Source organism: Ornithodoros turicata, chromosome 5, assembly GCF_037126465.1.
Source record: "Ornithodoros turicata isolate Travis chromosome 5, ASM3712646v1, whole genome shotgun sequence".
NCBI lineage: Eukaryota > Metazoa > Arthropoda > Arachnida > Ixodida > Argasidae > Ornithodoros > Ornithodoros turicata.
The window spans coordinates 37,787,584-37,814,884 of NC_088205.1; the positions used below are offsets into that span (position 1 = coordinate 37,787,584).

At 47.4% G+C, this 27,301-nt stretch overlaps 2 protein-coding genes across 2 annotated transcripts; both read left to right on the forward strand.

Moving 5' to 3' along the window:
* Positions 1-6,807: 6,807 nt before the first annotated feature.
* On the forward strand, positions 6,808-12,141 carry LOC135395735 (uncharacterized). Its single transcript, XM_064626829.1, has one exon. It carries the CDS (start codon positions 6,808-6,810, stop codon positions 12,139-12,141), a length of 5,334 nt encoding a protein of 1,777 aa, XP_064482899.1.
* Positions 12,142-17,827: 5,686 nt separating this feature from the next.
* On the forward strand, positions 17,828-23,428 carry LOC135395736 (uncharacterized; the record flags this gene model as incomplete). The annotated part of the gene is made up of 3 exons (XM_064626830.1): positions 17,828-17,927; positions 19,452-19,811; positions 23,040-23,428. Coding segments are annotated over 3 exons (849 nt in total), but the record flags the coding sequence as incomplete, so codon positions are not given.
* Positions 23,429-27,301: the final 3,873 nt, after the last annotated feature.

Sequence of the window (27,301 nt, forward strand, 5' to 3'; positions counted from 1 at the left end):
ACAATCTCCTCTTGTCTATGGTGTTTTTCTGCAATAGTTCCCTACGCAATCATTATAGTAGAATAAAGAAAATAATCTAGGGATAGTGATTCAATAAATAACAGGTGCCCTGTCTAGAGCGTACGCGTCCTTGAGCCACGCACCTGCATGATGACCGCATACCGAGAGACTATTGTTTCAGGTTGACCTTGTCTAGAGGAGCATTAGTGGAAAAAAACTGTGTAGCCCTGAGACAATAGGATGACGTCACGACCAATGAGAACGGCCTGCAGGGGGCGCAAGGTTTCACTTCTCTCTTGGACACTGACGGGTCTCGACACGCAAATTCTGCTCCTGGCGTTGGCCGTCAGTGGAAGAGCGTAGCGTCGGTGGGGTCCTGTCTGCCTCTGATGGGGTGCGGATGTGTGGTTCGTCACTGGTGAATGGTGTTCGACGATGCAGGTGGATTTTGTGACGAGCGGATTTACAATGAGGGAATGCTGTGAACGGGAAAAATGATGGTGAGTGTCTTTTTCACTCTGTTCAAGTGTTTGTTTGTTTTCCTCTGTTGCCCAGCAGTCGTACATTTTGTGCTGACGTGTTCTGACATGCCCCGATATGCATGCTTTCCTGTGTTGACGTTTTTTATTTTTTTATTTTTTGACAAGGAACATTGTTGTCTTGACGATAGTGCTGCCCTGAGTTCTGCGCTCCTGTTTACCCGTACTCTTTGTTGATTTGTTGAGTACCTAGTCCTCTTATTTGCCGTTGATGGAGTTACGTGTTAGGATATTTTGTTCTTTTGCAAGTCTCATTTAGTAAGACTTTGGAATTCCTACGATCAGCTTTCATGCATGGTGCTTTTCTGCAATAGTTTCCTATTCAATCGTTATAGAAGAATAAAGGAAATAATCATGGGATAGTGATTCAATAAATAATAGGTCCCCTGTCTAGAGCGTACGCGTCCTTGAGCCACGCAGGTGCATGATGACGTCATACTGTGGCTTCATTGTAGATTGACCAAAGGAGCATTAGTGGAAAAAAACAGGGTAGCCCTGAGACAATAGGATGACATCACAACCAATGAGAACGGCCAGCAGGGGGCGCAGGAATGCTCTTCTCTCTTAGCCTCACGACCAATGAGAACGGCCAGCAGGGGGCGCAGGAATGCTCTTCACTCTTAGCCTCTCGGAGGTGGTCGCCCCAGAGGGCGCTAGGATCGCGTATGCGTAGCGGCCGCGGAGCGGCGCCCCAGTCAGTTTCTCTCCGGCTGTCGCGGAAAGCATACGTGCGCTCCCCGCGCTCGCTCAGTTTCTGGCTGGCTGTAACGCAGAGCAGTCGCATCGGTCTGCGCTCCTGCTGTGGTGAGGTGATTTGTTGTGTAACTAATGCTTTCGCCAACTTTCTTCCCGATTTGTTTGCGATTTTTGTGTCAGTGCACGTCGGGTGCTGGTTGCTGTTGTCCAGGCATCCCCGCCATTTTCTATCTTCTTCTGCCTTGGGAATGGGAGTAGCGCTGGTGTGATTCTTAATAATTTTGTTGTGAGATTAGTTGAGAAAGTAACCGCTAGGGGGTGCAGCTGCCGGGCTTTATACAGGAGAAAAAAACCATTACGAGTCAGTTCTCTGCCTGGCTGTCGGATAGAGCAGTCGCATCGTTCTGCACTCCTGTTGTGGTGGGATCATTTGTTGTGTAACTAATTCTATTTTCTTGTTAGCTATTGATGGTTTGCATACTCTTGCTTTACCAGCCTCTGTATTACGAGTGTTCTTCTCCTTGCATGCCCAGAGCTGTCCTAACTTGCCCCAGACATGCCGTGATGACGTCACAGGATGTCCGGAACTGGTGGTCATAGCTGCGATGCTTTGCAACCTGCCTCTGTGCTCCGTCGATGGTCAGCGGCCGTTACGGACCGCTTTCTTCAAGATGGCGTCGTTGATCTTCAATTAAACTTCTTCTCTCCACTCTATCTCTATTATTTTTTTCTTTTTTATGGACTCTCATAGTGCACAACGCTCAGCTGGTCTGGACACGAGTTAGATGCTCCCCAATTAGTGTGGTGGCTCCCTGGAGGGTGCTGATTAATGTGGGGGTCCCAATTAACTCTAATTGCTAATTAAATCGTGTTCAGGCCAGCTGAGCGTTGTGCACTATGAGAGTCCAGTACCTACTACTTATGGTTGGGTAGCTTGGGTAGCTTGGGGGCTCTTGGATGGACTACCCAAATCCAGAGTTGTACGTAACTCGTTACAAGTAACTCGTTACCCAGTAACCAGTTACTTTTTTCGGTAACGAAGTAACTTCCTAGTTACTTTTCTAAAAATTGTAACAAATAACGTATTCAGTTACAACAATCGGTAACTCGTTACTCACATTACTCGTTCCTTTCCTTCGTTTGCGCTCGGCTTCAACATGGACGACATGGTCAGTTAGTATGTGGAAATTCCCGAAATCTCGTACGCTTCTAACACAAGGTGACCTGACCTGGATGTTCAGCTCCTGGGAGCCTCGCTACGGAGCCTCGGAGCCTCGAGGAGTCAGCCTCGCTACTAATCAGGCGCATCCAACACATGCACCAAACAAAGGTGGCTGTATTTGATGCAACCATGCATTTCCACAGCAATTTTTCAGTCTTGCCACACAGGCTCTCTCGAGCAAACGCACCACAAATAATCGATGCCCATTTCGAGTACCAACTATTCTTCAAGGCGAATTCCACAGAAATTGTCGACCCAAATGAAGCACGTGTCAATTTTGACATGGTTGTGGCTCTGTAACAGCATGGTAACGCAAAAGTAACTCGTTACTTTCGAGTAACGGGAACGCACTTTGTAACTTTGGTAACGGGTAACGTATTTAGTTCCTTTTTTTGTGGTAACGAGTAACTATATTTAGTTCCTTTTTTTCGGTAACGTGTACAAGTCTGCCCAAATCCCAGAGCAAGAGGGTTAGCACGCCTCTCCCTCTCTTGTGCCACCATCATCTCTCCCCGTTTAGGGATTGAGATTAGTTGCCCTCCTCTTCGTTTGTGCAATACAGCAGGAAGTATTTCCTTTCCGTGACGACGTCGCAGGAGGAGTTTGTCTAAGCTACTTTTGGTTTCCCAACTCATGTTGAGGGAAACAGTGTGATTGCGACTTCGCCTGCAGTCAAATAAGTTGCATTTTCCTTGTCGGATAGTTACTGTTTTCGGGTGTCAAGGGCCGGATGGCCACACTTGAAACACGCCGACAGCCACGCTGAGGCCGGATGGTCGTGATCGCGGGCTGAGTACGTATATATAGTTACCATTTTCGGTAACTGTCTGAGAACTACTACTGTCAGTTCTTCGGTGTCACTGGTGCAACGTTGCACAAACTCGGGACAGGAGCTCTCCAATGCATCAGGGGATGCCACGAGGTACAGGCGGCCTGTAAGGGTGGAACGACAGGTCATTGCCGACCAAATAGCGACCGCCCTGTCCAACCTTTGCAAACGGATTGCATGTCTCTGCAGCAAACGTAGAGAGACTGTTTTCTCGCATTGTCCCAGAACTACGCACTCAGCATGGTCACAAAAGAAACATATCCAGAGGACGAAATGGCGTCCCAACTATTCGTTCAACCATTTCTTGACAAAGTGGACGAGGAACGATATCCGTTAGGTCAGACTCAGGCGCACGTCTATGCAGCCAAAGTAATAACAGAGGAGCTGCAGGAATAATGAGATATATGTTCCAATCCAGTGCACACATTACGCTTTTCCCTTCAGTTGTGTGTGTGTGCTCCCAGAGAAGGACTTGCAGTTAAGACCAGCCCCTTGTTGTCTGATGACTTCTATGCAATCCGTAGTAAACTTCTTGCTCTCACTGGGCTTCATTGCCATTAAAACGAACCCTCACTTCGTTCCAGTTCAGAAGCTCCTTTTCTTTGCTCTCGAGATTATCACGTCTTTGGCAGTTGGTCTTCCCAAAGAGCAGAGCGTGGCACAGTGATTTATCCAGATCTCCTGCACACTGAAACTGCACACAACAATTTCTTTTTAAGAAGATAGACAGGCTGTGGGGACCATTAGAAACGGGTCCCCCTGGCAGATCTTTTATTGCCGAGTGCCACACTATTTCCATTCGAAACAAACCAGACAGAGGACTGGATGCCCTCAGCCAGAACTGAGCAGGGCCAGGTCGGTGCGCATTTCCCGCGTTCGGTCTATGGAAAATGTGCGGGTCGATGAGCTCTCTCATCTTGGTAGCCGGGATCTGACCCTTCCGGCCAAGCTATCCCTCTTGCGACTGGCCTGCAAAGAGCTTGGAGTGATTCCACCCTTTCCAGTCCTGTTTCCATACACCCAACCTAGTTCAGCCACTGGTAGGGCATGGGTATCAACTGGCAGTATGAAATTCGCACACGAATCAACTTCACGCACAGGTCTTTCAGTGGAAGCTTATCACTGTGTATCAAGGACACATAGATTGCATACGACTCTTGCTGGCGGAAGGGGTGTTAGCTGGTGCAGTGCAAGGACGAGTAATACTTTTCTCCTATTCCGACACAGGAATTTCCTAGCCCGCGTTCATTTCACTGAGACAGTGACTGATAGGACAATTGGTTGCTACCGGTCAGCTTGGCGCAGACTATTGACACTGCGAAGGCTAACCTCTGCATGACCCTCTGCCAGCAGCAGTTACACATGCACCAGAGAACACACAGCAGGTTACATTGTTCATTCCTCCTTAGGGACTAATGTTTCGCGTTCAATGTACGAGAGGAGTCTTACAAGAGTACTCTGCCTTGAGTACGGCGGGGCGCTTAGCAGACCTTATTTTGTTGGTCCTGACGAGCATTGGACATAAGGAGTCGGGTAGGGGGTTGATGGTCGATCATCTTCAGAAGACTTCTCGGATCTCAAGTCCTGGCCATCAGTCTTTGACCCAGGTCTACCTCAAGAGCCGCGTCTCTTGCGTTATCTTGAGTCATACATAGTCTCGTGTACTTTCCCTGACTGTGCTGGTTACTCTGATATTATATTATCAACTCAAAATTCTTTCATGCTAGCTTCTCGAGGCTCCAAAGCAAGCTGCATAAAGCATCGATAGAGCTAGCTGGCTTTGACACCAGTACCTTCGAGGCAGATTCCACTAGAGGAGCAGCCAAGGGAGCAGCTATATACTTCCATGTGCAAGATAATTGTCCCTCATAGCTAAACTTTTGCGGACTGTTTTATGGACATAATTTGCATAATATTACAGTCAGAATTCTAGCACGAGAGCAGACTTTTGTGTACGTGTGCTTTATTTCTCGGGTGTACACGGAGCTTTGACCAAGCAGTTGTTAACCCTGATAGTAAGTGGCCGACATATGCAGAAGTATAATTACCAGTTCTAACGAATGGTGCTTACCTGAAGTTAGAGCTGGAATTATACGATGTATAGGGACACACTTACTATCAGGGGGTACGCCCACCCTTTTTAGGGCAACCCCCACCCAGTCTCCTATTTAGGTTTATTTTTCTCATTTACTGTTCCTGTTGTCTCGCCCTCTGCGGGTTGTGGCAGAGGTCCAGAATGTGGTTATTCTCGTGTACACCCACTTTAAAGGGACGGTCTCGTACACCCTGGCCCATCCACAAAGCGTACCATTCGATTCCTCATTGCTGAAAACGTAATACTGTGAATTCGCTCGTCCAGAATCGTCAGGGTTATTAAATAAACGAATTAAGTTGATAAGAACAGCGCCAGCACATCGCGATTTCTGTTGGCAACAGCGATATCCGCTACGATGGCAGACCGCTTATTGGATGAATAAATCGTCTGCTCTCGCGCCTTTTTGCAGCGGTGAGAGCAGACGACTTCCAAAAGGTGCTCGAGGATCACGGAGACGGCAATAAATTTGCTGCACTTGGTGTGGTCAAACGAAAGACGCGTATTGTAAAATGTGGCCGAACAACAATGTCAATACGTCTCGCATCTTCTTCAAGCTGGAGTTTACGTGGATGACTCCACCTAAGGCAGTTGACGCTTATTTACTAACTTGTCGTATCGTTCGGTATTTTGAGCACTTCTAGTTCGTCTTACCTGCGAAAAGAGTATTCCGTAAGGAAGTGGTGGAAACGTAACCCGGGTGTATAACAAATATTTTGTCGACGACAATATGTGACGAAAGTGGATATATATAGAAAAGCACCTGTTGGGAGTCACATATACTCGAAGCATGTTCAACAAAAGGTCTGATTGTCACACGCGTGCATGTACTCCGCACGTTTCGTTCACGATGCATATGAGGTAAGAGTCGTTCTGCGAGCAGGATATGTATGAGACGGCGCCGGACGCAGCTCAAACTAAAAGTTGTCGACCGGCCGTCACGCAGTCAACTGTTAGCGGCAACGGTGTCCAAAGAACTGAACACGCAGTATTGAAAGGTAGGTATTACTTTGTTGATAATATCCGAAAATGATGTGTACAGAAATTGTCAGCACCGCACGAAACGGCAGTCCCGCGCGTACCTCGGTAGTATTGCGAGAAGGAAGTGCTTGATCCAGCAGGCTACATCAGTTTGCTTTGCATATAGCCTCTCTAAAGTATTATCCCTACAGGAGCAGTATATCGCGAAACTATGCTCAATAATGTTGTCTTGTACCCCTTCAGTAACTTACACTAACTGATGAGAGTGGCACTGTGGAAGAAAGATGAGGAGGAGAGGGCTCTTAGGCTCAGCTGTGGACGAAGACGAGGAGCGCGAGAGAGGAATAAAGGTTCAGTTTGTAGAAGGCATCAGAACTGTCGGTCACGAATTCTTGGGTCCGATTCGAAACATTTTGGTGCCGAAACCCGGGAACGACGACTCTTCTCGATGCCCGTTGACCTGTTAGACGGCCTGAAGCGGTCACGAGCCGGGACCCGAGCAGCAGTCACTCGCACCGTCAATCGACTACGTGAACCCCGGACGGGGGAGGTTTCCCTCGAAGATGTTGAAGTCGACATCGAGTATTTAGTGGCGAGGAAGGCGGCGCTGCAAGACTTGGACAGTCAGATCCTGGCGCTGACCGGCGAAGAGCAGTATGACCAGGAAGTCCAAGGCATCCTGGAATGCGAGCAGCAGCTCGAAGCAGCCATCACGCGCGCGAGGCGGGTCCTTCGAACGGCAGGACAGCTCACATCGCCAGTTGCGCCGTCTGCCGCACTGGGCGATTCCACTCCTAGAGAATCAACCAGCCGTTCTGTTTCCTTGCCGAAGCTGCAAATTCCAAAGTTCGGAGGGAAGTTGCAAGACTGGGACAGGTTCTGGGAACACTTCCAGGCAACGATCCACAACAACGGTGCGCTAGCTACAGTGGAGAAGTTTAAGTATCTCCTGTGTTACGTTACCGATGAGGCCAAGCGCGCTATTGATGGGATCAGCCTTAGTGGAGCGAATTACCAGATAGCTGTTGACGCCCTGAAGCAGCGGTTCGGACGAACCGATCTCCTTGCAGCCGAGCACATCGACAAGCTGTTGTCGCTCCGCGCAGTGCAAGGTTCTGGGGACGTGACTCAGCTACGTCACTTGTTCGACGAAGTCTCGCGCCACACGAGGGCCCTGGAATCACTGGAGATTCCGCAGTCTGGCTATGATGTCGTGCTCTATAGGGTTGTTACTCGCTGCCTTCCACCCGATCTCTTCGTGCAGTTTCGGCAGAGAAGGAAGGAATTGGTCTCTCCTAGCGAGAGCGGGACAGCCCCCTCCACAGAGTCTACTCGCATATCGCCCACTGCCGCGGAGGTTCGTGCACTGATGGATTCCCTACGCATTCAAGTGGAAGCAAGGGAAGAAGTCGCTCTTCACCGGCCTCGGCATACGCCTCCGGTCCACGCGGAAGACGAAGCGCCAGCCCCCTTTCCTTCGGCCGCAGCGCTGCCAGCTGGTGTGCGCACAGACTCCACACGCCCTGATGGAGCTCCACCAGCACCGCCGTCCGATCTCCCTTCGTGTGCCCTTTGCCGTGCGTGCGATCACCGCACGGCGACTTGTCCAGCGCCGCTCACACCCGAGGGAAAACGGAGAAGCCTCACGTCAGCGCGTCGATGCTTCCGCTGTGCCAAGCGGAACCACTTGGCCCGTCAGTGTCGCTCTTCAGCTAGTCTCACGTGTACCAGATGCCACGGACAACATCTGACTGTGCTCTGCGACATACAACCGAAACGCGAAGCGCGAGAGCGCACCGCCGGGATCGTTGGATCGGCTTCATCATCGCCAGCGCAGACACCTGAAATCCAAGCCACCACCGCGTCAACCTCGTCTACTGTCACATTTCTGCAGACCGCTGTGGTTCAGGTTGCCGGCCCTGACGGATCCGCGCCCGTACGCATTCTTCTCGACAACGGAAGTCAGAGAACATTCATCACCGAGGAACTCGCTCAGCGGCTTCGATGCCCGGGATTGGCATCCGAAAACATGTCGATCTTTGCGTTTGGCTCCACGCAACCGTCCACGCATCGCACATACCAGAAGGTGTCCCTGCGTATCGATGGCTTACATCAGTCGTTGGAAGTAGAGGCCATCGCTATACCACAGATCTGCAGGTCGCTCAGCCCACCTGTGGATGCCCGGATCTTGCAAATGCTACACGATCGTGGTCTCTCTCCGGTCACAACGACTTGTCTATCGCAGAACGTCGACGTGCTGATAGGCGCGGACTACTACTGGCGATTTGTGTCTGGCAGAATAGAGCGCCTTCCCAACAATATCACAGCCGTCGAAACGGTATTTGGGTGGATCGTCCAAGGTGTTGCCCCACTGCGTTGCTCGCTACCAGACTATCGCGCCACCACGTCACTTTTGTGCTGCACGAACGACGCGCCCGAGCATGAGCTGACCAACCTGTGGCGACTAGATGCATTAGGTATCACGGATTCTGACGTAGCTGCTCCCACCGGAGCGGCAGACCTCCAAATGTTTCAAGAGAACATCAAGTGGCAGACAGATCGGTATGAGGTTCCCCTCATGATCCAGGCGCCTGGGCTACCACCAGAGGCACACAATCGGGTAACCGCCGAGACGAGACTCAACGCTCAACTCCGGCGGTTCCGAATGGCACCCGACGTTCTCAAGCAGTACGACGCCACAATGCGCGAATACTTCGTCGAAGGGCATGCCGAACCAGTCTCTGGCCCAGACCCAACCAGGAACGTGTACTACCTGCCCCACCATGCCGTTATACGTATGGAGGCCGTCACGACCAAGGTCCGCATAGTCTTCGACGCCTCGTCCCATGTTCCCGGCCAACCGTCTCTTAATGAGGTTCTGTCGAAGGGTCCCAACTTAAACAGCAACCTCCTCCATCTCCTCATCACGTTTCGGTCTTCTCCCATTGTCTTGACCGCCGACATTCGCAAGGCGTATCTTCAAATTCAGATCCGACCAGAGGACCGAGACGCCCTCCGCTTTCTGTGGATCCAGGAGCTACCGTCATCATCCAACCCTTATCCTGCGACTCAGGAGTGGAGGATGACCAGAGTCCCGTTCGGAGCATCGTCCAGCCCCTTCCTACTCGCGGCAACTCTGCACCATCACTTCGACGCGGTCGCTTCGCGATACCCAGCCACCGCAGCTCGCCTCCGCACCAGCTTCTATGTTGACGACCTAGTAATTGGCTGCGACGACGTGCAAGATGCCGAGACGATATATGCCGAGACCAGAGCTGTCCTGGGGGACGCAGGGATGGAAATCCGAAAATGGGCAGCGAACTCCACCGCACTTCAACAGAAATTTCTCGCAGACGAAACTGCCTACGATAACGTCGGTTGTACAAACCCAGTGCATCGTATCTTAGGTGTACCATGGGACAGACAGGCGGACGTCATCCTAGCACCAGTCACCGCGGTTCACGAATTCGCGCAGAAAAATGAGCCCACGAAGCGCACGGTGCTCAGGACCTTTTCTAGACTGTACGATCCTTTGGGTTTGCTCCTTCCCTTTACGGTCACCGCGAGGCTCTTGTTTCAAGCAATGTGGAAGGAAGCAGTTCCTTGGGACCAACCCATGCACCCCCAGACACACCAAGCGTGGCGCGAATGGGTACGCGGCCTTCCCGCGCTCTCCACAATGCAAGCACCGAGATCTCCCTTCAATCCGGCCGGCACCGTCCCAGACCTTCACATCTTTGCAGACGCAAGCCCGCGGGCCTACGGAGCGGTTGCATACGTACGCACCCACAAGGCTCCCGGGGGTGTCAGCTCCCACCTGCTCATCGCCAAAGGTCGCATTGCACCACTGCAGACGGTCACTCTTCCGCGTTTAGAGCTCCATGGCTGCCTTCTCGCCGCTAGACTGTTCAAGAGCATCTGCGACGTCATACCTGCCCTGCAGTCACGGGTCACGTTGTGGACGGACTCTCAGATTGCACTGCACTGGATAAAGAATGGGAAGATGACTCAGTCGCAGAATCCTCAGTTTGTCGAGGGGCGCTTACGAGAGATTCGCCAGCTCACGGACCCGGCTAGATGGTGTCACTGCGACGGGAAAAGCAACCCCTCTGACTTGCTCACGAGGGGAATCACCGCGACTGAGCTGCTCCACAGCAAGCTGTGGTGGATCGGTCCACCCTGGTTATTTGGCAACGTGGATGGTCTCGTCGCGGCCCAAAACACATCTCCGCATTTCCGGATCGAGGAGACCTGTTGCGCCATCGCCGTTCAGCATCGGGACCCCCTTCTTCAACTCGAAGATCACAGCTCCCTTAACCGCGTGCTCCGTGTGACAGCGTACGTGCTCAGGTACATCAACAACACCCGGAGACCCCAGTCGAAACACAGTGGCTCACTCTCAGCGGAGGAGCTACATTCAGCAGAGCTGCTCTGGGTCCGTTGGACTCAGTTGGAATCTTTCCCCACTGAAATCGAGGACCTACAGACGAGACGCCCCATCTCTTCTTCATCGGCCGTTTTGCTATTGAACCCGTATATCGACGAGAATTCATTACTCCGCGTCGGTGGTCGTCTGAGGTACGCCGACGAAAGCGACAGCGTACGGCACCCCATCCTTCTGCCGTCCAGACACCGATTCACAGAGCTGCTCGTGCTCGACATGCACTGTCGTCTACACCACACAGGAGTTCAAGACACACTCTGTGAAATTCGCCAGAAGTATTGGATTGTAAGGGGTCGACAGACGGTTCGTCGCGCTTTTCATATGTGTCTACAGTGCAAACGACGACGACTGGATCCGGAAACAGCACCTGTCGCTCCTCTCCCGCGGGAAAGGATCACACCCACGAGTCCCTTCGACGTAGTAGGGGTGGATTTTGCTGGACCGCTCTATGCATTTGACAATAACGAACAGCGGAAGGCGTACATCGTCCTTTTCTCATGTGGCGTTACCCGCGCGATCCACCTCGAATTGGCGACCGGGATGTCCACTCAACACTTCCTCGGCGCATTTAGGCGTTTTGCGTCCCGACGCGGGGTTCCGTCACTGATCATGTCAGACAACGCTCGCACCTTCCATCAGACGTCACGGATTCTCTCCACCGCGTCCTCAGAAGTGCAAGATTTTGCCTCCAGGAATCGCATCAAATGGAGGTTTATTGTCGAGAGAGCACCCTGGTGGGGCGGGTGGTGGGAGAGGATGGTCAGATGCGTGAAGGACTCCCTCAGGCGTTGCTTAGGAAGGCGCCATTTGACGTATGAAGATCTCACAACGGCCTTATGCGAAGTAGAATGCATAGTGAATTGCCGGCCGCTGACGTATGTGGATTCCGATCCCGCTGCCCTGCACCCTTTGACTCCTGCAGACTTCCTCGTAGGGAAGCGCTTGACTGCCACCCCAACACCGGGCGAAGTTGCACAGCCGTTGGACGCTGGGAGACTCAAGCATTACTTGAAAGCACAGGATAGTCTTCGCCAGCAGTTCTGGAGCAGGTGGCGCAAGGAATACCTCTTCCAGCTGAGATCGGCGCATATGGCGAGACGGGACCCGGAGAGTCAACTGAGGGTCGGAGACGTGGTCATCATCCACGAAAGAGGACCGCCGCTACTCTGGAAGCTCGGCCGCGTAACTCAGACCATTCCCGGACGCGACGGTGTCGTTCGTGCCTGTGCGGTCATGCTGGCCAACAAGACCATTCTTCACCGTCCCGTGCAGTTGCTGCACCGCTTGGAAGGGGATATCGCACCACCCGTGGCCCGGGAGGATGTGGAAGAAAGATGAGGAGGAGAGGGCTCTTAGGCTCAGCTGTGGACGAAGACGAGGAGCGCGAGAGAGGAATAAAGGTTCAGTTTGTAGAAGGCATCAGAACTGTCGGTCACGAATTCTTGGGTCCGATTCGAAACAGGCACTCCTTCCTGTGCCAGAATCAACACCTATTAATGGGTCACAAATATAACAAATCAAATTCGCAGGCTTCACAGCTCTATTTAATCTTTCCCTGCACATTGCTGATGTGAGAAAAGTATTGCATAATATAAACATGTAAGTTATATCCACAAATCAGTGTTGTGATTATATGATGTTCAAGCAGCAAAAGATAAGACAACCTTGTTGACAGGACAGGATGACAGGTTGCTCAGAGCTTGCTGCTGAACATCATTATGACTACCCGATACCAACAACCCAATTTTAACACAATTGGTCAGTGCTGCGGACGTACATTACAATAAGAGACAATAAAAGATGACTACATAAACACTCAACATCCGCAACCTTTATAATCAACGTGCTGGAATATGTTAGCTTGCAACTGCTGACAGCGAATCAACATCTGAGTCAGCATGAGCTCATGAACACACCGGTGTAACATGAGCAAAAATAAGACTGACGAGATGTCGAACAGTTGCAAACCGCTGTTCCATCTTACAAATTTGTCGTGCACGTCTAGGTATTTTTCATATTTTTTAAACATTTCCACATCTTTCATATTCAACGTGCTGGACATGTTAGTGTGCAACCCCTGATATCGAATCAAAATCTGAGTCAGCATGGGCTCATGAACACACCTGTGTAATATGAGCAGAAATAAGACTGACGAGATGTCGAACAGTTGCAAACTGCTGTTCCATCTTACAAATTTGTCGTGCACGTCTAGGTATTTTTCATATTTTTTAAACATTTCCACATCTTTCATATTCAACGTGCTGGACATGTTAGTGTGCAACCCCTGATATCGAATCAAAATCTGAGTCAGCATGGGCTCATGAACACACCGGTGTAATATGAGCAAAAATAAGACTGACGAGATGTCGAACAGTTGCAAACTGTTGTTCCATCCTACAAATTTGTCGTGCACGTCTAGGTATTTTTCATATTTTTTAAACATTTCCACATCTTTCATATTCAACGTGCTGGACATGTTAGTGTGCAACCCCTGATATCGAATCAAAATCTGAGTCAGCATGGGCTCATGAACACACCTGTGTAATATGAGCAGAAATAAGACTGACGAGATGTCGAACAGTTGCAAACTGCTGTTCCATCTTACAAATTTGTCGTGCACGTCTAGGTATTTTTCATATTTTTTAAACATTTCCACATCTTTCATATTCAACGTGCTGGACATGTTAGTGTGCAACCCCTGATATCGAATCAAAATCTCTGTCAGCATGGGCTCATGAACATACCGGTGTAATATGAGCAAAAGTAAGACTGACGAGATGTCGAACAGTGGCAAACTGCTGTTGCATCTTACAAATTTGTCGTGCACGTCTAGGTATTTTCCATATTTTTTAAACATTTCCACATCTTTCATATTCAACGTGCTGGACATGTTAGTGTGCAACCCCTGATATCGAATCAAAATCTGAGTCAGCATGGGCTCATGAACACACCGGTGTAATATGAGCAAAAATAAGACTGACGAGATGTCGAACAGTTGCAAACCGCTGTTCCATCTTACAAATTTGTCGTGCACGTCTAGGTATTTTTCATATTTTTTAAACATTTCCACATCTTTCATATTCAACGTGTTGGACATGTTAGTGTGCAACCCCTGATATCGAATCAAAATCTGAGTCAGCATGGGCTCATGAACACACCGGTGTAACATGAGCAACAATAAGGCAGACAACATGAAGTTGCAAACCGCTGTTCCGTCTTACAAATTTGTGATGGATGTCTAGGTAAGTTTGATATTTAAACAGTTGAACAGTCATGAACACATCGCCATAATATTAGCAAAAATAAGGCTGTTCCATCTTGCACGTTCGTAATGCACGTCTAGGTATTTTTGATATGAAATATTATAATCGTCAATGATGATAAGGGCTCATTCGATGCAGAAGCATGGTCTTTGATGTAGATATGTGGGATGTGGGGATATGTGAGATGTGCAGATAGGCCAGGGGTAATTGAAGACGTTGACGTAGATCAGCTTATCCTTGATTTTGTCATTTGCTCCAGGTGTAATGACATGAATGGAAAGCCTTCACTTATCACGTTGACAACCTCCTGCCGCTTGCGGGAATGGATAGAGAGAGCAGCTTTCTTCAGCAGTCTATCCAAGTTCTGATACATATAACGAAATGCCCAAGTCTGAAATTTTGCATAACGTACCATGAAACACAGATTTTTATATGCAAATAAAAAGCTGCGCAACAAGAACAAACCTTACAAACACCTTTCAGGAGAATACCAACACCATGTGTACGTGACGGATCGAAACAGGTTCCGGGTTGTGCGCACAACACATGCTGGTATTGGCGTGCAGTGGCTACACACACACCTGCAATGTTTGTACAATTTAGAATGGTGTCACGATCAGGCGGAACATATATACGCAAAAAAGTGCGCTTTTATGGATGAGTCTTGCCCGTCAATCGATTCCGGATCATCCACTACTTTCACTGGCTAACCACGTTCTTGTGGCAAAGGGTCAGTAGCTAAAGGTTCATCGACGTCCCCGGTTCTTCAATCGATCGGCGCCGATGAGTTCATCTTCACCTCTTAGTGACAGGGACCCGTCACTATCGCTAAATTTGCTATCAGACATTACGACGTCGCGCGTGACAACTTCCAAGCGCAAAGCGCATACACCTCCGACTGTATTGTGCATTGCGCTTCGGTCGCCCAATGAGCGACCTGCCACCATAAATACCATAACCACATCACATGTGACGTTGCATGAGAGGGAGTTGAATCCAGCTGCGACTTCCGTCGTCTGCTGTCACGGCATATTCCTTCAAATTTCTCGAAAACCACTTCGTTGTTCTGGTTGAAACGTCGCGACTGTGTTTCTGTAGCACTCTTGAATATAACTTCAGCTAAGTTTCGGAATCGCTCGATCTGTACGAGACCGTCCCTTTAAGCGTAACTGCCCCGTCACTACTCGGAAAGACGAGTAGGGATGGGGGATCGACGCGTTATATAGGGACAGCAGCGCCATCTGGAGTTACAAAAGTTAACCTTTGCTTTGAATTTGACATCTGACTACGAAAAAAGGGGAAAAGCAGTTGTTAACCCTGATAGTAAGTGTCTCCCTATACATCGTATAATTCCAGCTCTAACTTCAGGTAAGTACCATTCGTTAAAACTGGTAATCTTCATGCCGTTCTGCGAACCAACGGGAACCGGAAATGGCAAAAACGAAACCTCCCGCCATACAAGCGTTTGCCGGGAGTAATGCACCTCCACCCGATTGGTCATAGTGCGTGACGTCATGCTCAAACCAGGGTGTCGAACCGCAAACAATACGGGTTCGGTTCGGGTACGGGTTCGCGTTGCTTTGATTTCGTTCCGGTTCAGTTCCGGTTCGGCCATGCCAAAAATCGAACCGGTTCGCAAATCGGTTCAACGCTGCTATTTTATATGTTCCATAAAACTGCTTTTATCAGGAAATGCGTGGCTAATAGCGTACCGCTGTTGTCTGCATTGATGTTTTTAGCTGTCAGGTACTCCCTTTAGCGAGAGAAAGGAGAAATGGATGAAGCGTCGTAGACCTGCTACTTTCTGTTCCTAAAATCTTTTTTCACACGCACAGTGCCAGCAAGATACACTTAAAGGAAGCCTGCCAGCCTTACTCTGTCCGAGCTCACAGCAGTATACTAGTACTACTAATCCACAACACAAAGGCAAAGGCAACAGGCGACACAACTGCACTACCAATAAGCAGAACTGCATTTACTTTTCAAACCACGGCCAATCAAACAGGCACTGTTCTGCGTATGCTGCTTCTCCACTTCTCATGTTTCTAACTTGTGTAATTTTTACTGCTCACGTGTAAAGGGAAATGTTGGGAGCCTACTTAATCACATATTCGTCCCATAGAGCTACATAACTGGCCTACTCCATTCCTGTTTCATTCGTCCGCATCGGCGCCTCGTCTCTGAAGAGTAGACGCCGCAGCGCGTGCGTGGGGCGCTAGACATGGCGCGCACAAGGACAACTGCGCTTCAGCATGTTAAAAAGACGCTGAGAGTATACTTACTATACGTCCCCGTTTGTCTGCTAGGTGATAATTTTCGAAATTCATGATGTGGATGTGTGATGGTGATACCAATGTGTCTTCGTTCTGGGATTGAGAGGAACTCTTATGCTGACTTCTTTTATGTCCGAACCGTTTTGTTGCGAACCGGTTACCGCTATTATTTTTTACGGTTCTGCTCCGGTTCGGGTTCAACAGTGTCATGAAAATTTCGGTTCGGGTTCGGGTACGGTTCTGGCAAAATTAACGGTTCGGGTACGGTTTTCGGTTCGGGTTCGGGTTCGGTTCGACACCCTGGCTCAAACCTCATTGGAGAGAAACCGTATGTAGCAGAGCCGGCCAGCAGAGTGAAGCGTCGTCTGCTGTCGGCTCTCTGTGTATGAGCTAATCTGTCGTTTTATCGGTAGTATTATCTGTCATTTTATCTGTGTGCTTTTTAAGTTATATTGTGCGTGGCATCATGCTTTAACTTCACCGGATAAAGTTGTTTTGTTTCGAAGCGAGACGAAGCTGAGACCACGTGGTTTCGGTTTGTGTCGAGTTGTGTCGCTGTGTAGTTGGCTCGGTTGGTTCTATCAACGATGTCCGAGTCTGAAACTTTGGGTTCAAAGCCCCTAGCAACGTGCCAGTATTGTGATAGGGCATTTGCAAGGCCGTCGACTCTCCGAAGGCATGTCGGCAGCGTGCACAACATAGTGACTGATCTGCGCCTCCCTTTCAAATGCGAAGAGTGCACATCAGAGTTTGTGAACCTCGAGGCGTTGCGGAAGCATGCCGTCATGAAACATGAGTTTCAAGAGGAACTTATCCATATGACGTTCACAAACGAACAAGGTGAGATATATTCATTCCTAGTAAAACATCATCCCATGCTGGACCTGGGCTGTTTCCATGCTGGACGCAGAACAGCTTAAATGATTATTTTAAATAATAAATGTCCATAAACCAACCAAGTTCCACGCTGGATCAGGGTGGAACTTGACTTGTAGCCTGGCTGGAAGTGTTCCGTGGTGGTGGGGTGGTGGGTGTCGTTACCGCGCGGTAACGCACACCACCACAGCAGGCAGAGCGCGCGCGCTCAGCCTGCTTGAATTGGCATGTTGCTCGAGGGAACCGCGTGTCCTGGACCAACTTCACAGGGAACTGTCTACATTTGGTTGAAAGCAGGAAAACCCAGGAAAAAAAATCCGCGTTCGTAATCTCAAACTCTCGCATTCCACCTGCGTTTGTGGTCAAGCATGCATCTCTGATAGTTCACGAACTTCTAGCGGGAGAAGGGGAAAAAAAGTGGCTTTTCAACTCACCAAGTTATTTATTTATTTATTTATTTATTTTTTCTAAGATCACATGTATCATGAGGCAGTTGGACAAAAGCTGTTGACCTGGTAATCCTTTCTGTTCATTATAGACTTCAAGACATGGAAAGAAAGTGAGGAATCAGAGTACCAAGTGAGATTTGTAGCATCTACAGCTGCAACACGACTAGCAGATGGAAGTGTGAGACAGTATCTCACGTGCCATCGCTCAGGAAAGTACTACAGTACAGGAACAGGGAAAAGGATGCTGAAGTCACAAAAGTCATGCAAGATTGGGAGTCACTGTTTTGCATCGATGACGATGACAAGAGGCAGGAAGCACTGGTGCACGAGTGAAGGTGCACTACCAGAAACGCCACAGAGGACATGGTGTTGACCCACAACACTTTCAGCTGTCATCAAATGAAAAGGCAAAAATTGCAGGTATAGCGTGCTATGGTAACACAATGTATTCCATAGTATGGGAGAAAATATACATGGATCGAACCTCCTCGGGTTAAACCTGATTTGACACAATTGAACCTCTGTATGCAATAAGGGGATAAGTCGAATTATCCCCTTTTTAGTATTTTTGTTGCAATGGCATCTACATACTAGTGTATACCTGCCAAATAAAATTTAGGACCGTATTGCAATTTATTGACCCGCTACAGGAGGGTAAGAAACGGGAAATGCATGTGTGCCAATGGGATGGACAACCAGATTGCCCCTTTTCTACACACGCATACAACTGGTGTAGCTTATATTTTGCTACGATGTGGAAATGAACTTCGTCTTCCACTCGAAAAACATGTTCTTCCTACCTCACGTAACCATGTCAGCAGTGCTACTGAAGAAATTAATTGAAGAAAAAAGAAAAGAACACGTGCACTCTGCTAAAATAAGTCATATTTTGCTGGCCATACAGACATTATTTTCAAGATTGTGCTCGTTTAGCAGCACGATAATCACAATCTAGGCTGCTCCACTGCGCAAAGATAACTTTGCCCGTCGTGGCATCACCATGAAAGTCTGATTCGTGAAAACTGTTTTTCCTGCACGAAAATAATGTGCTGTATTTTGTTCAATTTCTGCTAAGTCACACACTCAGAAGCGATGCTAATGGGACATGCATGTAGACTAGACACATGCGTATACACTACACATCTTGCATTTGGGTTATTCGAGGAAACTCACCTGCAATTACTTTACCAAATATTCACTTGCAGTTTTCTCGGTTTATAATTTTTCGACTTATCCCCGTATTGCATACAGAGGCTCAATTATTCCCTCCCGGATCAGCTTACAACCAATTCAACTTTTACTCAATTCTTCCTGAAATATAGATAGTCTATCAACAATTAATTTGTGCGAATAACAGAATGTAGTGTATTTAATCCCAGTATACCTTTGTAAGTATACAGTACTTAGCTGCATGTGTACACATGATCGATGTAAACTCCATATAAAAAAAATAGTTAAGTGTGTGAATAATATATTCTGAAAAATGCTTACATAACAATGTTTCACACTTTCAATTATGCAACAACTTGCTGGAAAGAGGTAAACAAATAACCTATGATGCTAAACCGGTCAGGACCGTCACATTTCACACCTAATCATATGCCCAAAAATAGCACCTAGTCTTTGCCTCCTGAATTCAGGAAATGGATTTAACTCCAAAGAAAGTCAGATCATTAATATACACTTCACTGAGTTGAGCACCTACACTTCAAGCTGCCCCGTCCAGCCCACCAACAGCAATCACGATGTAACATCTCTGTATCTGACTCAATGTATGTTACTTGAAGGGAAACTAGCAGAAGGCGTGTCATTAGAAGCTGTCCTGGATGACACACGCGACTCCACTACTGGCCCTGTGTCACGTCTCCACCTTGTCACCCGAATGAACCTACATAACATATTGAAGTCCTTCGACATCAATTATGCCGAAAAAATGAACCATAACGACTTTGTCAGTGTTGCTACTTGGGTTGACGCAATGCTGGCCCAGGAAAATGGCCCTGTGAAGTTTTTCAAGCAACAGGGAGTGTGTGATGAAAAAGGCCTGTTCAACAAGGAGGACTTTGTTCTAGTAATTATGACAGAACCACAGCAACAGCTGTTATCGAAGCTGGGCTCAGAGAAGATCTGCATCGACTCAACTCATGGTAAGAAAACAACGTAATGGGGAGGTATCAGCGCATTCTACAAAGCGACATATCCACAATTGGAGCATCCAGGTCAGGTTGCCATTCATTACGTGTTGGCCCTTTTTGCGCATGAACTAAGAAAACAGACATGCAGCTACAAAAAATGAAATACTCTCCAGCATCTTGAGGAGTCATTTGCAAATTAGAAGTCTAAACGGAGGAGTGCTGCATGTCAGTTGTTGAAGTTTACTGATATGTTACATAAACGTGGAGTAGAAGTAAACAGTAACCTAAGCCACTCTGTTACACCCTGCACATTATTATTATTTCTCGCCATTAAAACTTTACCAAAGAGCTGTGCTCGTACATTGTGGAGACGGTTTCATGAAAGCAGATACGGTTTGCTACATAAGTTTCAGACAATGGGATTTTCGATAATATTTTGTGGTACTTTACACGAAACACACAGCATATATTTAGCTTGCATTGAAAGCTGAAGACTTGGAATTAAAGGGGGTTTCAGCATGACTGGAAAAGTTAGGGGATTGTGAGGAGAACTGTGACAACACAAGTAAACTCAGGGGAAATAAGCTGGGTAGGAGTGGCATGCAGTGAGTGGTGAGTGCGGTTTGCCAAAGTTTGGTGTTGGGCAGCGTAATTTTGTCTGGGAGGCGACTACTCCTTAGAGAGAGTTCTCGTTAAGAGGGGATACCAGCCGCGGCGTTTCGCAGTCTCTCGGCACGAGATGGCGCCGGGGTCTAGACAGCCACAGATGGCGCTATAGGCGCCGGGTGCCGTAACCAGTGCCGTTGTTCAGGAAGTGCGCAATACGCCGCTGGGGCATGTAGTTCCAACAACACGCGTGACCTTGTTGCATTTGTTCGGATCGACAAAAAATGTACGGCTAATCTCCTAAGAAAAGAGGGGTTGTTGAAGGAAATACAGCTTTGTGGGACAAATGTGTCTGTGGTTTCTTCCTTGGTTCGCACTCTGTTCGACTTGTGTATCGTCTTGCAGCTTTTGACTTACAGCGTGCTCCTCACTAAAATCTCCCGACTGGATGACTCGAAAACGGTTCATGCTGGCGAAATAATTTCTGTTGGGTTGGTATTAGTGATGCACCGGCTACAAGATATGCCGTGTAACGTTTATTTGCATACTCTCACCAACTACATAAAAATTAACTTATGAATTTCGCATGCGATGGTCTCCGAGCGTGTACACCATGAAAAAAAGGGGGGGGGGGCGGACAATTGCTCACTGGACAATTGCTCACCGAACAGTTGCTCACCGGACAATTGCTCACCAAAAAACTGCTGAGGCCGGACAATTGCTCACCACAGAACCGTTGAGGCCGGACAATATTACTCACCGCCTCTTTCACCACACTTATATTGAGATTTTATTTCGCGTTTATGGCGCTTGATTTTTTTTATGCTATAGCTGAAGTTCTTTTTTAGTTGTCTAAGTTGCTTCAAATAGATCTAGGAAATCCACCAGTGAAGAGGGTAAGGCGAGAGGTCGTCCACTTGCAGGCACGCATGAAGCGTCTTTGTCAGAACCTGCGTCCATGGGGCGCTCATATAGGATTTTTTTCCAAGGGGGACAGCAAAGTGCTTCCAGTGGGGCAAAGCGTGCAACCACCTCACCTCCTTCCTTGGGGACGGACGCTGCGGACTGTGCGGGTGTTTACAGGTTCACATTATTATGACATATGAGAAAAAAAAAATAGTGCACAGTTTTCACAAGTGACCGTGCCCCTCTCTCGGTACACCCATGCCTGCGTCACCAAGACACAAGCCGCGGGAGATTTAAAAACACATCACTATTTAAGCACTAAAATGCACAAATTTTCTCTGTCTGTCCAAGTCGGTTTAGCGAACGAACGCCACATTTTAGCGCCGTTAGGCTTAGCAAGGCGGACACGACTGAACAGCATGTTGGTTAGTTTATTATTAGGTTAGTCTAAGTTCGCTGTTGGCAGTTTCCCGCGCGCGACTGTGCATTTTATAGTCAGATAACATTTATTTACAGTAGTTTATTTTGCAACGGGGATTTCGGTCGGAGGTACACCAAAGTTCAGTTAACATAAAAAAAGTCAAATATATGAGCGCCATAAACGAGAAATAAAATCACATCACATAAGAACGCGAAATAACACTACATATAAGTGCGGTGAAAGAGGCGGTGAGCAATTGTCCGGCTTCAGCGGTTCTGTGGTGAGCAATTGTCCGGTGAGCAATTGTCCGGTGAGCGGCTAGCGCGTGGTCCGCCAATTTGGTCGAATGCCATTCGGTCGAACGCTGTTTCATTGAAGACGTTTGAGCGAAATTGATAATATAACATGTGAGCTCCTTTTCGTTTCCTTGGTGGATGGAGACGTCCCCGACCAAAATGCAGCTACCCGTTTTCACTTGGCAAGCCTACCGAGGGCGGGTATTATCGACTTTGTCCATCGGTTAATCCGCTTTGAAGGCACCAAGTGGGCCTCCTACAATGGGCTTCTGATCCCTTCTGACTCACACCACGAGAAGGAAGGATATGGGTTTGGAATACGGGGCTTCCTCACGCGGAGTGGTACTTCTCCCTTCTAATCCGCGGCATGGCGCTACCATGCAGGGGGAAGACAGGACCATCTCCCATGGCTCTAGGTACATCTGCATTTTGCCCTTAATCTCGATAACGGGTGAGCGGATTTCAATGAGTATGTATCAAAATACTCTGGAAAGAATTCTGCATCCGAGTTTCCCCCCCCCAATACGGATTTTTCATTTTTCTTCTTACTTTTTAACAAGAGCGCTTCAAAGTTGCAATTTTTCAATTTTCCCGTGCTTTCGCAACGCTTAGAAAAATGTCAAGAGCGAAAATCAAGAATCGGTAATGAAGCTCAAATGCACCATTGGACAAGCTATCGTACAAAACAAACCGCGTGAAAATCCGTCGAATATTAACCGAGATTAAGGACGAAACGTGTTCCATAGAAAATACATGGGGCCTTTGGAGCTGGTATCCCCTCTTAAGACTCTCAAGAACAAGCTGAAACCAAAATCAAATTATTATTTTATATGGTCCACTGTTTGTTATAAAATAATTTTTTAAAAGTTTTTAGGGAAAACCTAAAAAACAGGGAATTTAAATTATAGGAATTAGTAAACCTTGTCTGTGTACATTCAATCGAGAGCATTAGAAATGCAATGTGTATATACATGTACATTTGACGCTCACTTTTTTGTCTTTTTCTTGCAGGTACAACTGGATACGATTTCAATTTGACGACTCTCATGACAGTTGATGAGTACGGTGCTGGTGTGCCTTGTGCTTACCTGCTTTCTAACCGGACCGACACTGCAACTCTCAAGGTGTTTCTTGAATCAGTGAGGGCATGTGCAGGGCCTCTCAACACAACGGTGTTCATGTCGGATGACGCGTCAGAGTTCTATAATGCATGGAGGACTGTGATGGGACAAGCAGAGTGGAGGCTCCTGTGTGCATGGCACATGGACCAAAACTGGCGAAAGAACCTGAGCAAGATTAAAGGTCAAAATACTCAAATTCAAGTGTACAAAACGCTGCGACTGCTTTTGGAGTGCACAGACGCCCAAGAGTTCGAGAAGTTGATGACTATTTTTGAGTGACGACGACAACACCATTCAAGATTTTCTCACCTACTTCAGAAACCATTATGCATCACGACCTGAAGTGTGAGCATACTGCCACAGGATGAGTGCTGGAATAAACACTAACATGTACTTGGAGAGCATGCATAGAGCTCTCAAGCACTGCTACCTCAAGGGACAAAAAAACAAGAGGATAGACAAACTGATATCAGCATTGATGAAATTGACCAGGGACAAGCTTTTTCACCGCCTCATCAAGATGTGCAAGGGAGCCAGAACATATAAGACTAGTCTCATTATAAAGGCTCATCATGCAAGTGAAAAAATGGCAGATGATAGTGTGGCGTCATCAAATGACACAACTGTCTGGCACGTAAAGTCCCAGTCAGTTACAGGTGTGACGTACACCGTCACAGCAATATCTGATGCAGAATGCCAAGGGAAATGCGCGCTGAAGTGCGAACAGTGTAAAAGATGTGTTCATGACTATGTTTGTACATGTCATGATCATGTAATCAGCTCTAATATGTGCAAACATATACATAGGGTTGCATGTTCAGTGAATACACAATGTGCACAGCCAAGCAACAGTGGTCAACCAGATATGGGCAGTTGCCAAGAGCTCTTCGACAGTATCTGTGCTTTAAACGAAACAAAAGTGGCCGTTGCCGACAGCTCAGATGTATCACAAGCAGTTTGACTGGCACACAGCGTTGTTGGTTATTTGTCCTCAGGTGATGTTGAGCATGACACCGTCATAAAAGTAAAAAAAAAATTGTTACAAAATGCAGCCGATCTGTTGAGTTTCAAGCAGGGAAGTAGGTGTGCAAAGGAACCACAGAATAAAAAGCTGGAAAAGCAGCTTCGTTTTCACACGACAAAGAAGCAGGGCCCGAAAAGACCCAGTCTTACCCTGTCGAGGCCAACTGGAGCTGAAAAAGGAATGCTACGACAGCATCTCACTGACACAAAAGCTGAGGTCCCTTTTATTCATGCAGGCTTTGACCATGTATATACATAGATCTAATTAGCTGCAGCACTTCGTTAAGCCACATCCTGCTGTGATAAAATTCATAGCATTATTTTAGATCATATGACCTTAGTATACTTTAGGCGTTTTGGAACAGCACTCTTTTAATTGTGTATTGCTTTTAGAAATATTTTATTTATAGCATTCTTCTAGTTTTTGTTTGTTCATGTATTACCACACAGTTTTCATTGCAATGTTCTTTGTGTGCATGCATTTTAACACAGTTTCAAAATGTTAATTTTGATGTGTTTTCATGCAAGTCTCACAAATCTTAATGTGTTGTGCTGGCCTGCTTATTTAAAGTCGATTACTTATACTATCTCTGTTAATTAAAACAAAGCAAGTCATATGTTCATGCATGTAGTTTACCTTATGCATTTTGGAATATAGCGATTTTCTTTGTGGGTTTGTATTTTATAACGTTTTATGCACAGCAATCGTATTGTATTGTTTGTAAATGTACTATATCATGCCACATGGTACTCAGAGTGATGTTCCTTGTACGCATGCCTTTTAACAAAGTTTCGAATGATGATTCTTATGTGCTTCCATGCAAGAATCACAGTGTGCTGCCTTATTGATTTGATGTCCAATAAATTCTACTATTTTTTAATTAAAACAAAGCAGTCAGTGGCTTCATCCAGTCTACACATGTCTTTCTCTTTTCTAGTACACATGCTTTACCAGCTAAGGTTGGTAGTACATTGTAGTTACTAGGATAACTTGCTAACCTGTGGGGGCAGGCCGGCGTATTCCACCGCAGCAGCGAACACAATAAGAAATAGGTGCCTGTATAAACGAGGTATTACATATATCCAATAGAGGGATGCTTTCTTTTTTTTTGTTATTGTTGTTGTGTTGCAGAGTTGTAAAATTTGTTTTTAAATGTTTCTGAATGACAGATATGCACCATGTGTGAAAATTGCACTACAGGTTATTCCCACTCTCGTAGTTTCCAGTCATGAGATGCAGCGATATCACGATAAAATAAGCCCCGATATTCACTGTAGGAAGGAAACGAAGATCTACACGAAGAAAACTCATATCAAAGTCAACCACCGTGTATACCGTGTTTTTCATACAGAAAGCAGCCGACATCGCCGACTGTATCTGCCGTCCGTCCCCTCCGGGTCTATCATTTTCGGCCTCGGTGGATAATGCAAGGTATATTTAAACAGGTGGCGCAACTCCCATAGGCCCCTGTGTCTTCGGAATGACGCCATGATAGAGGCGGTCCGCGCCATCCATCCGTTGCGCGGACTACTACGATTGTAAATAAATGACGTCAGAGACGACGTCACTAGTATGAATAATAAGTAGTGCATAATTAGCCATGCACGTTTACATTGGCACACTTCGCTTGCCTTGTATTCCCTTTTGCGCGCTCAGTCAACAATACCAGACGAGAACACAGAAAAATAAAGCATATCAGATTTAATGAATCATATCAATTCCGAATACATACAGCTATCACAGATTTTGACAACTCCAAACAGAAAGGCATCGTGATGACAATAGAGAAATTAGGAAGGTTCACATAAGGCCCATTTCTCACCTAGAGCTATACGTACACCTAGTGATTAGACGTTTGCATTTATTTAATAAGTGGCCGTTATAGGTCCATTGCAACAAAACATGACATCGTTGGTGCACAGTTGGTTCCTGCTAACACTCACACCATCATGGCCGCTCGTCCCATGACGAAATCTTTTTTTTTCGCGGGCCCAGCAACAGGGGATGCATTGTATTCATCTGTTCACACGTGTTAATCTTGGTCTACAGCACGGAGATGTGAACGCCTCTTCCTGTTTAACCCAAAGAGTGTACGAACTCCGTATTACAATGCACGGACACACGGTACGGATACAGAGACGCACGGATAAACACCCCCAACTGTGTCACATGCGCAAAGGAGCAGGATACGGAAGTGTACTGGAGCTGTGGTAGATGATCTCATATATGTGCACGAGCGGGGCAACAGAAAGCTTTTTCTATATTGAAATTATGAATAACCTATTAGTACACGCACAAGCCACGCCCATGTTGTAAAGTTTTTCTGTTTACAGCCGTACTTCTTCTTCTTTGTAGGGGGTAAGAGTTGTCAGCCACAGTCAAGTGGCTTGCTACCGCCGCTGCCTAAACCGCCGCTGCCTAAATGGCTATACCTGTGTTCAAGCTTCTCTCCGTCAGATGGCGAAACGGTCGAACGCGGCGTTGCAGAGTACGACTCTGCATTCAGTTCCACTTCTTCACTTTGTTTCGATGTCGTCTGCAACGCCGCGTTCGACCGTTTCGCCATCTGACGGAAAGGAGCTGAAACACAGGTATAGCCGATTAGGCACCGGCGGTTTTCTAATTTTCACGATTTATCCGCAGAGAAACGGACAAAATGCCAGTATCGACATAAAATTTTGGGGCATAATACGTCCTCTAACATCTACTTTAGCTTTCCGACACTGTTCCTATTTGTTTTATCTTCGTTACAAACCCCGAAGTTTATCTTGGCGAACCCTGTATTATAAGTTGCCACAAGACCAAGCAGTGCGAAGCTCTTGCCTGACAGCGGCAGCCGTGCGGACTGAGTTCCACTCCAAGGATTTCGTCCGCGAATGTCATCATAGGTTACGCGCGACTCCAGAGGCAATTTGGAATCTCGGCACGAAATCGTCTGAAGTGAGATGCCCGGCAAGGGCGTTCCCGGGATTTTTTCCAAGGAGGGGGGGGGGGGGCAAGAGTGCAAACCCCCACCCCCAACCACATCTTTTTCTGGAGGCGGACGTTGCGCACTGTGTGAGTATTCAGAGGTTCCTATCATGACATCTGAGAATAATCATTACGACCTGTGACTAAAGAGCGCACTA

Coding starts and splice junctions, on each gene's coding strand:
- LOC135395735 (XM_064626829.1), top strand. CDS start 6,808: ATGCCCGTTGACCTGTTAGACGGCCTGAAGCGGTCACGAGCCGGGACC.